Consider the following 12,231-nt stretch of genomic DNA (forward strand, 5'->3'; position numbering starts at 1 on the left):
TCTTCAATTGAAATAGTATAACATTTTTAAAAATCATATGCATCATGTTTTAAGTTAGAAATACTAATACAATTTTAAAAACGCATGAAACTTGGGTAGAATTATATAAGTTAAAAAATTATACATTAACTACAATAATAACTTAAAATATATTCATTTTCTGTTATCTGCAAATCATTCATAGCATTTTTTCCATTTTTAATTCGGTTACACTTTCGTATCTCTATCTTGTTTATTTGTATATGCACGAGCATTATGGTTATTTTTATATCTCACATATAAATTTATTAGTAAAATGATCATTATTTAAAAATAAATGCAAATAGTAATCAAATATATAAGTTATTTTAATAATAATGCGCCACAACATATAATTTAATATATGATTTTTCAATTGATTTGGTTATATTTTTAATTGTTATTTTAAGTAAAATAAAGAATTTTTGTCTTTTTATACATAAATTGATTTTATAGATATTACAATATTATATTAGATCATTAATAATGAATTATAAACACGTTTAATTAGTTGTAGCTTGTTTTTAGATAGAGTTCATTACTAATTTACCATGATTTATTATTTGTAGAATATTTTCTATTTTAGAAATTCTGATCTATAGAACTGTAATGATAAAATACTAATAAATTATATATATTTAATTGAATTTTTAATGAACTTTATTGTCATCATTTTTAAATAAAATGAATGACAATTTTTGTCTGATTCCTGTTTTCTAAAATTACTTATGCTATATTTATAAGCGTAAATTATTAAAAATTCATGATTAAACTTTTATTACACTTGTAGGAAGTAAGAATATTGGTTCTAGTTACTAAGATTTTGGGCATAATGAATTTCTCTTAACAGATATAGATAGACTCATCAAAGTTAACAATTAAAAAAATATTTTTATTTACATTAAATTAAGTTTAAGTAATTTAAAGTATCCTCTGTAGATATTTATGACCACACATAACCTCTTAAATAAGTAGAGTTCAACAATTACCAAACTTTACATAATCTACTTTTTTTTTAAACTCATTATATTAGTTGATTAAATTTTACTTATCTTAAATATATTTTATTAACATCATTATCATTTTTTAACATTTTTAAACTTTACAATAATTAACATTTTTAACATATCGTATTATTTATAATATTTTTTACGTTATTTTTAAATATATATCGAATTTAACAAAAAATGTATTATTTGACAATATATATTTTCCATTAAGAATTCAAATAGCTGTATGTTTTTATAATATAAGAATACAAAATTTTTAATATAAAAAGTTTCACAAATAAATTTAATTGATTGTTTAGTTATAATTACATTATTAAAATAAATAATTCATATATAACGAATTTGTCAATACGCATTTTTCTTTGAAAAAATGTAGTTGATTACTTACAGAAATTAATTGATAGGAATGATTCATCATAGCAATAAGTAGATTTAACAATACAACGATGTTTATCACTGAGTAAGTACCAAACATCAGCATACCCCAAAATCTAGTAAAGACCTTGATCCCGTCTAATTCAAAGCTCTCAAGATCAACTAGGCCAAAGACGGCCCAAAAGAGCGTTTGTGTTGTTTCAAAAAGACTGTTAAAATTGAATAACATTTTTTATTTCGTTAAAATAACATACATATACCAAAGAAAAATATACGAAATATATGAATTTACAGCTCTTATTAATTTTATTTTAAAAATTAATCTATTTTACTTACAAATATTATAAACAAACATGAGTCTTAGAGACAATAATATTTTTAATATCTTTTCTTTGTAAAACTAAATAATTAGTTAAGTACTTTGCAAATCTTCTCCAAACAATACACGCGTTTGGATCCATAGTAATATTTGCATTGGCTGGTAGATGAGGCATCGCTGTTGGACATCTTTTCTTCTCCATGTCAGCGTAATACCATAATAGTTGATTCAAACCTTTATTAAAATTTATTAGTTAAAAATTATTTTTTAAATTTTCAACAATAACATTTTTATAATTTTGTTTTTTACAATTGTGATGGAATTTTTAATAGTTATTATATATTTCAAGCACATAAACAGCTTGAAAAGAAATTAAATTATATATTTGTATATTCGATAGATAATATTTTTAAAATATGAGAATAAATTATCAATATAAGTTTTGGAAAATTATATAATCAAGAGATTTAACGAGATTAAAGTAGAAAAAATTACCACATGAAAAAGCAAAGAGTACCAGCACGTACAAAAAGAAGAATTTCATAATATCCATTACCATTCTGGAGAGGGATACCTGTAGTGGTCCAAGATGAGGATTCACAGAGAAAATATAGACTAGCTTTAATGAACTGTAAAATTGAAATAAAAATAATCTAAAATAATGCCAATAAAAGTATTATATATAATAATATAAATAATATCATAAGATAAAAAAATTCAGTATGTAATAATATTAATATAAATGTTAATGGAATGCAAGAAATAATATATGATTCTATTATATTTCACTGGGTTATAATTTTCATTTTATAAAATTAATATAAATAATGTACCAAACAAAATATTGTATATGTAAATGTATAATATATCATAAAATTTAAAAAATATTCAATCGAAGAGATCTTTACAGACATTTAATTGCGCAAAAGATCTCCACAATTAAAAGTAATTAATATCTATGTATCTTAGAAGAAAACCTTTTATAATCCATATTTGTTATAACATGAAATATAATTTTGTATATCAAAACAAAAGTATGTAATTTTTTTGCAATGAATAATACATATACAAGTATCAAACCTAAAAATATTAGCAGCTGAGAAGAGACCTTCAGATATAAGCATGGGATCCCATGTATCCCATTGTTCACGTTGCAGTTCTATTATTGTACCGTACACCTGACCTTCATTTTCCTTTTGTACTCTATAGTAAGCAACCACTCTTAACGCTACTGTTGCCACATACAAGGAATTTGTCACGAAGTCAATCACGTTCCACATATCATTTACATATTCTTCTAAACCAACGTCCCACAATTGTTTTACTTCCGACCAAATTAGTCCAGAAACCCAAGCGAGAATGAACCTAAGCAAAAAATAGGTAAAAGAAGTATATATATTTATTTAAGTAATAGTATTTCAATATCATTTCAATGAGTCGAACATTTTTTTAAAAAATCGTTTTTTTTAATAGATTCAACTAGACATACAACAATACTGCTTTATTGATTGAGATATTTTAAATAACTTTTAGAATCTTTTAGTTAATTTTAGTGATTTCATATTCAGGAATTTTAATAAAATTTCTTAATATTGTTTAATATAATTTATCTTAATATAATTTATTGATATTAATGATATTTAATTATTTTGAAAATATAAAAATTTCTGTACTATAAATTGAAAAAGAAATAAGATATTCTATAAGAAATAATAATCCTTGTTACTATTTGTATCACTTTTGTTATTACACTTGAAAAACGTTATCAAATGTTCATTTAGTTAAATTGAAATAATTAGGGAGTAATTCAATACTAATACTAATTGAGTTTTAATTTATTTTATCAACTAGATTTCGTTTTAAATCTTAAATTATTTAATATTTATTTATATTATAATCATTACAATTATAATTATAATTATATTATAATAAATTATATATTAAATATATAATTTAATATAATTTATATTATAATTTAAATTATAATAAATAAAATTATTTATTTATAATCTATTTTATTTTATTATCATGATTGTTAGTAAATAATAGAAATCATCAAAAAATTTCTATAAATTTCAAGAAGTAAAGATATGTATGATATTTAAAAATAATATTGAATTATCAGTTTAAATTGGATTTTCACCATTCTACTATCGTTGGCGCAGCACCTCTTTTTGTTGGCTCAACCTCATGATCGGAAATATCACGACCTGTCCAAACACCGATTACGCTTTCTATTCTTTGACTTGCCAGTATTAACATAACTATAAACATAATTATTAAAATTAATATTGACTTATAACATTTTTTAATTATAATTAGTTTTTTTCTAGATCAACCAATATTTGGTTTTTAGAGTATATATTCTTTAAATTAAATATTAATTGATTTAAATATTAGTTAATTGTTCCAGAATCTTCTTGTTTTAGATTATACTGTAGAATTAAAATAAATTTTCTAGTGATATTGAGGTAACAAATATTCCATGTTTACTTTAGTAGTGTTAAACTAGAAGAAAATTTCGATATAAATATCCCAAACAAAACTATCCTTTCGATATAAAGTGAATGCTATTAGGGTCTCATATGTATTTTTTCATGTTTCATCCTTTAATGTATCTTTAAATATATTTGTATTTTTAAATGTCAATTCATTAGCCGATATCCTAAGTTATTTCAGAATATTACAGTGTGTATCTTTGTAAATCTTGTTTAATGATATGATAACTGGAGAAATCATAAACCAATATATTATTGGAAGATGCAGTCTCAAAGTTATTAGATAGATATAAAATATAATTCAAAATTTCATAATCCATCGAAATATTTGCATTATACTAAATATAAATCTTTAGATCAAGATAACATTTGCATACCGCTTGTCAGTGCATTGAAAACAATCTAAATTTAAGGTTAAATTATATATTTGTCTATTTTATAATTTAATATATTATTCTATCAATTCAATTTACATAAAAAATTTTAAATTATTCAATATAACCTGTTATTTCTTTTTATCCTTTATTAAAAGAAATTAACACAATCGATAAGTAATCAATATTCAGATATTGCTTATTAATGATAAATACAGAATACAACATTTTAAATTTTCAATGGGGATTGTATTTAACAATGAAAAGAAATTTATCCTACTTTTGACAAAAAACATATTAAAATGAATAAAATTTCAATAAAAAAATAATTTATTGAGAACCTTTATAGAATTTAATAAAGAAATATTTTAGTGATTTAGAAATAAACTAGTGAAGATAAAATAGATTAAAAATTATACAATTGTAAGTTGTAAGTTGTCTATAGAATAATAAATCCATCAATTATAAGTTGAACAATAGATATATCTATGGAAATATAGTTACAATAGTATTACTCCATTGCTAGAAATATGTGAGTATGCATGCAAAAATAATATCTATGGAGTGCATATTTTTGAAATTTTTTATTTAGTGTAAAATATTTATTCTGGTAGTTCAAAAACTATTTTTTTACATAAAGTTCTTTAAATAAATTACAAATTTTATTACGTTAAGATAAACAATTTTAAGAATACATAAAATGCTTACATAAAAATGTGAAATATGAAGCAGAATGACATATGAACTTGATAAAAGGTTTTCTCATTGTTTGGCCAATTACACTATGAGGTGCAATGATGTAAGCAGCACTGAAGAAGGGAAAAAGTATACCGATGCGAACTATCTCCAAAGCTTGCAAAACCATATTTTTACGTCTAAAACCTGGTAGGCCTTCATACCAGATTGATGCTAATAACTGTTGCACATTTGGATGTGCCACAAACTGTAAATTAAAACACAATTAAGTTTAGTAAAATAAATGAATTTATGTCATTTAAACAAATTCAGTTTATTTATTTAATATTTTTGAATAATTTTAATGTAGCATATTAAAAGTTTATTCGAATATATTAATATGTGTTTGATATACATTTATTAAAAAGCAATTAAAAAGAATACTTGAGCAAATTGAAGGTGCTTATTTAATGACAATTATAACCGAAATCTAATATTTATATATTAAAAATTATAGTTTATTTACTGAATACATAAATATCAAATAAAAAATATTCTATTATAATTGTATTATAAATATATAAATATTATTACTATAAGAAAAACACTATAAAATTAATTTCTAGGAATTTATAAATGACTTTATTTATTGTTAAAATCTGCCGCTATTATTCAAAATGAGATGTCAGTTTATTAAATAAATATTTTTAAGGTAGTTAAAAATTAAATAATAAAATAAAAAATTAAATAATACAAAAAATAATAGAGACTTTTATAGATTATAAATAGGTACATATTCATATTAATAGACCATGTAATGTAGCCATATGATTTTGTTTATATAATAATGCCTTTAAACATTGAAGTAAATATTATATAAAAATCCATAATATATATATATATATACATATATATGTAAAATAATTTATGTTACAGATTTGCTAACAGTGTGTTAAACTACTTTATTATTCATTATACTATTAGTCACCTTTTAATTATACTTTTTTTCGATATTAATAACTTGATAGAAAATATTTATTTTGCATTTTTAAGAATTTTTTTGTTTTAAAATTATACACAAGTTTACTGAATTAAATATTTTAAAATGTTTATTGTAAAATGTTCTCGATGTATTTAAAGCCTTATACCGTATCCGCATAGTCACAAAGGAAGATTCTTAAACCTACTAAAGTTTGCTTTCCGAGAATTTGACAGAATTTCCAAGAATTACGAACTCTAAATGAACGAAATCATATATAAGGAGCAACACATGACGAAGCAAATTAGTCTTGTTGAGTAAGTCAAAGTGCAATGGTGCACGTCACACAGTTAAAGATCTACACGTCTGTATTGGAATCCGTGCAAGGTATACACATTTATATACAATATTTATTATCTATTGCTGGCCAGCTATCGGTGCGTCGTTCGCAACGTGACTCTAGTCAGACCGCACTGAGTTCGACGACATAGTACGGCATTTCCAGCAACTATTTATATCATTTATTGTTATTGCGGCTCAGCGCCGACGCTATCGGTCAGACCTCTGCAACTTGATTATTATCAGACCGCTGAAGAGGGCGCCGATACTGTTAGATAGTCCCCACTAATTCATAAAGATCGTCGATGAGAGCACTTATGGCTTCGCGACTCTTGTGATTCTCCCCTCACTAATAATTACCGATGAGAGTGCTTATGACTTCGCGACTCTTGCCATTCTTTCCCCTGTAAATGCACCCCACACCCCGTTGTTATTACGGCGGTACGTTCTATTTCAAAAACCTTGGTCTTCGGATTATTCTGATGGCTGGAATTCTAAACAATAGTAAATGTATAATAATAGAAGAATAAAATTGTTTTCTTTGTATGTATAAATTTTTTTCTCGTCTCACAGATCTATTAATATTCTTAAACTTTGAATATAGAATATATTCAATTTGAATTAATTCAAATAATTCAATATTAAGAATAATAATATAAGAAAAAATATTTATAAAAATACTAATAAAGAGAATGAGTTAATAATTTTATTTTTTATACTTAGTGTGAGCAAATTCTTTATAAGGTCCTATCATGCATTAATAACTATATTTACTAATAATTAAACTACTGCAGTTTACCTTTTTTTGACGAAGCTTAACTGCAAGTTTAAGCCGATTAAGATGCATGCGTTCACCGTGTTCAAATGCTGGTCCACTCGGATCATGGTTTAATAATACTTCTAATTCATATGAACTTCTCGTGTGATCTAGAAGAGCTGTAGCGAAATCTTGACATTGTCTGCGAAGTTCCTAAAAAAGAAAATTTTAATTTTGAGAAAGTATTTTTTAAAGTCTTTTATTGAATAACTTACTCTTTATTAAGTAATTGTTTAAATTTCAAATGTCTTTTAATAAAATCTTCATGTACCTTCCTTTATTTTTTATAGATACACAGATTTCAGATAAATAAAATTTTCTTAAAGTGTGATACTTTAATTAACCAAAATTAGTTTGTGTGGTCTTAAAAGAAAAAAGAATTTTTTCTCTATAATAGAAAAATGAACTTATTATAGCTTAGATAAAACATTATATCTAACAGTCATCGATTTCTTATTTTTAATCAATCCTAAGAGAGTATTAACAAACTAAATATTATACTGATTTTATATGTAAAATGTATTAAAATAAATAATTAAATTTTAATATCTTCATTATATATTTTGAAAACATTTGCATTAAATTAATATTATTATAATTAGCTATGTCATAAGTTACGTAAGTAGTGGTATCTCTTTGAGATAAGATATTGTTGGTTTTAAACGTATTTTTTGACGAACAATTGATAAAATATAAAATTTAAGGAATTATACGATTATGAGAAAGAGGAAAAATAATAAAAGTAATATAAATTACTCGGAAATGAAGTGGAGAACAGGTGTAGAAATTACTCAAAGTTCAAATGAAAATAGATGAATCAAAACAAAAGAATTAAAGCTGCAGACTGAAGTTTTGAGTTAACAGAACAATTCTCATATTAATTTATACATTTTTTAAATAGAAAAACTTTTAAATTTCTGGCTTCATATTCTAATTGATTAAGTATTTAGTAATTCTGGTAATATGTTAAATCTATATCAATATGCCTATCTCACGATTTCTGTTTCATTTCTCGGTATATTGCAAATATTATAAATACTCTGTTTCTTAAGAAATGTTATTATTATTTTTTTAACAAATAAGATCACCATATCAGATATATTGAAAGAGTAAGTTTCCAACCAGCATCTGGAATATTTAGAAAATTGCGTGCAGGCAATTGCAAAATATCAATATGAAAAAAGGAAAAAAATAGAAAAATAAACTGAATATTTTACTAGACTACGCAAGTATTAGAAAATCCAAAGTTTACATTTTTTATTGCGTATATAAATTATATATCTTTGATATTATTCATTAATATATATTTTTTATTAACTATTAAAAAATCATTTTGTAATTTTTTCAGATTAAAGAAAAGAATTTCTGAAATAGATTTTATTCATATTTTCAAAAATTAATAACAAAATCATAATTATTTTATTGCATTATTAAAACTTCACTTACAAGTTTAATTTTAGAAGTTAGTTTCAAGAAATAATTTTTTTTTAAGTAAAACATGATTATATCCAACTTTATGGTTTGAAAAAAAAAATTTTTCCTTACAGATGTAATATATATAATTAACATATTTGTACATTTACAAATATTTTATAAACAGATTGATAAATATAATTATGATTCGAATAATTATATAATCTCATTAGTATATAATAAAGCCGAATTACTGGAACTAACTAACAAAATTTAGTTTTAATATTCAAATACAATGCCAAAAATAACAAACAATTAAGGAAAATTTCTGATTATTTCAGAAAGTTGTTAAAATTTATTTAAATCAAATTTTGATTTTGAGTTCTTGAATGTGTTTATCCTTTTAGAATTGTCAAAGAAAACTATATTTCTTCTCATGTAATATTTTTAATATTAATATTTTTAACAAAGTTATTATATTTTTCTAAAATTTTTAATATTCCTAATTAGCAATTTCTAGATATTGTTTACATGATTACTACGCCTGATACAAGCGTAGATAATAGTAAAATACTCTATTGTTTTTTAATAAATTGTTTATCAATCTGTAATTATGAATCAACTATTTATTTGCCCTGAAATAAATTATAATATTTATTATGTTTATCTCGTAAAAACGAAGAAACATATTTACATGCTCAAAATATTATATATATAATATCCAATGAAAGTAGAAATTCATAAAAATTATTAATTTGATTTTTATTCCGAATAAATAATTATTTATAATTAATATAATATATTATAAAATTGAATATATTAAATAAATATTTTAATTGTAAAAAATTTATATAACATATAAATAAAATAAATGTAATTTATAGGGATTTATATTGAAAATCTTAATTACTGAAAAGTGATAAAGTAATAAAAGAAATCAATAAAATTATTGATAAAAAATCGTTACAAATTGTTAAGTTTTGAATATTTATTATTTAATATATAAAAAAGGTAGAAGAATATATTAAAAAAGTAACTTTACAAATCAAATTAAAAAATGAAGCTACGGTTAAAAAAATATTTCTATAATTATACTCTTCTAGTGTATTTATTACAAAATATTGATGAAATGAAATTTAACAATGTATGGATAACATAGGTACTCGAAAAATATACAAGTAAAATAATTTAGAATTTTCAATTCATTATTTGCATAATTTAATCTATTTTCAATGATTAATTAGAGTAAAATTATGATTTTTTCCACTTTTCAGAATTATACTAATAATTTTCGGGTTTGTTATATTTGAAACTGCTGTTTTTGAATATATAAATATATGTGTTACTTCTACAATTTTTTTTATTTATCAATTCAAATAAAAAAGTTTATATACATTTTTTACTGATATTAAGAGTCTCGAAATAAAAAACAATTATATGTAAAATATTAATGTACTTAAAAATATACAAACTTTATCGAATATTAGAAAAATATTACCTGGTATTCACATTTAAATTCATGTTCCAGAAAGGATAGGCGACGAAGTTCCCAGGAGAGCTCAAAGGCTGTGAGTATTGGATCTTTAGAGGAAAGAGCTATGAGGGAAGGCGACGCAAGTGCTCTGTAAGCGTTTATGCGACTCCTTGAGTGCCTAAGTGAATCCTCCAGGCGTGATGTGACACATTCGTCGCATCTATAACATTCCCAATTACTATAAAAAACTAATTAAAAAAGTAATCATTGATATCTCAAATGATTATTTAAATGAAACACAATTTAAGTGTCTAAAATTTATAAGAACAAATATCGATAAGTCCTTTACTACTAATTAAATTATATTAGTTTATAAATGTAGTTATATTGATTTTGAAAATTTGTATATTGAAAATTATATTGGATATCCTATTATATTTTGTATAATACATTTTTATCAATATTTAATTAAAATTCAAAATTTAGTTTTTAATTAAATATATATTTAATATTATTGTCTTATATATTAAATATAAATATATTAAATACTGTTGAACTTGTTTCTGAAAAACGAAATTAATTATTATGTATTTTATGGTTCTTACCCACAACGAACATCGTGAGGCATAGGTAGTGTAGAACCTCGATCCAACAATATTTTAATGATTTCGTAGTTATCTCTATGTGCTGATAGAATAAGTGGTGTGATGTCTGGTGTAAATGTTGCTGTATCTGGCGGTAAAGCTTCCCAACTCTAAGTTATCGTAGAAAATAACACGTATTTATAGTTATAGAATTGTATTCAAAGTACTTTTATAAAATTTTCTTAAAGTATTAAACGGAAATATTTTTTTATTTGTGTATGTTTGAGAATCAGAGACTCCTTTTAGTAAGGCAATAAAACATCTGGCAAGTAATATCATGAAAATTGTATTTAAGACTTCAAAACTTTCCTGCTCATAATTATTTTGCACTAGTGTCATAAAACATCTGGAAAACTCTAGCGAAACGTGCTCATACTCCCAGTGCAGTAGAACCCTAATGTGTTTATTGCCGGGAGAACCCTAAGGTAGATTCAAAACGTATATCAGATATGCGTAAAGCATTGAGTACAAAACATTTACTTAATTCACTGCAACCCAAAACCCGCACGTGCGACAACATGCAATGACTATACGTGCGCACTCGGCCTTTAAGACAATGCTTGCATTGTTCTTGGCTATGCCACATCTGGTCGATCGCATTGGAAAATTGACCACGCCCAAGCGGACCCTTCTTCTAGCCAAGTCCCAGAGAGGGATGAGGCAACCAAGGAGAAGTGACCAATGGAAAAGGCAAGGCTCGCCACCTTCCGACACTTTCCCGATTAGCAAATTCGGAACTGAGCCCGGAAGGAAGTGGAAATGAAGGCATGCATAATCTATTATGCGGCCCAAGATCAACCTCTGATTGGTTAATTAATAATGGAAGAAGGGATTCCAAGTGGAGCGGGATCAGCGAACCATTTAAGAAGGGACTACGTAATGTACCTTCACTTACTCTTTCCAAATACTTTTTACAGTATAAAGATATGTCACGACCTACTCTCACGGAGGAGGACCGGAGAGACAAGTCATTTAGCTAGCTGAGTTTTAATAAGAAGTTCCTTCTACGATTGTGAATTAGTGTACAGTTGAATTGATCTCATCAAGACTGGATTGCATAGGACCTGACCACTTGTAATCTCACTTGGAGATAAGGAAGAACTAAAGAGTTGCAACATTGCAAGGGAACGTCATAACAAGCCACCGAAGAGAGACTGGAAAATCACGATACACTGCAATTAAGTTCTTACAGCTAGTACTGATTCTTGATTTCTCGGCTTATGTAGAAGATGGGCGGATTAAAGTCCAACTATGGAAGCTTCCCGGACATACTCTAGAACAAGACCAGCTACAAAA

At 24.3% G+C, this 12,231-nt stretch overlaps 1 protein-coding gene across 2 annotated transcripts in view; it reads right to left on the bottom strand.

Annotated features, from left to right (window-relative positions):
• The window catches only part of Trpgamma (Transient receptor potential cation channel gamma), a 33,791-nt gene that overhangs the window by 7,852 nt on the left and 13,708 nt on the right, over positions 1-12,231 (bottom strand). For both annotated transcript variants that reach the window (XM_011505263.1, XM_011505264.1), the window contains exons 4-12: positions 10,897-11,045; positions 10,316-10,511; positions 7,387-7,557; positions 5,303-5,537; positions 3,866-3,986; positions 2,803-3,087; positions 2,218-2,351; positions 1,824-1,956; positions 1,417-1,612 (exon numbers count right to left, since the gene is read on the bottom strand). In XM_011505263.1, coding sequence (XP_011503565.1) covers positions 1,417-1,612; positions 1,824-1,956; positions 2,218-2,351; positions 2,803-3,087; positions 3,866-3,986; positions 5,303-5,537; positions 7,387-7,557; positions 10,316-10,511; positions 10,897-11,045 — 1,620 coding nt within the window. The remainder of the gene's footprint in view (positions 1-1,416; positions 1,613-1,823; positions 1,957-2,217; positions 2,352-2,802; positions 3,088-3,865; positions 3,987-5,302; positions 5,538-7,386; positions 7,558-10,315; positions 10,512-10,896; positions 11,046-12,231) is intronic.

The sequence above is a fragment of the Ceratosolen solmsi genome, unplaced genomic scaffold, assembly GCF_000503995.2.
Source record: "Ceratosolen solmsi marchali unplaced genomic scaffold, CerSol_1.0 scaffold5, whole genome shotgun sequence".
Taxonomy (NCBI): domain Eukaryota; kingdom Metazoa; phylum Arthropoda; class Insecta; order Hymenoptera; family Agaonidae; genus Ceratosolen; species Ceratosolen solmsi.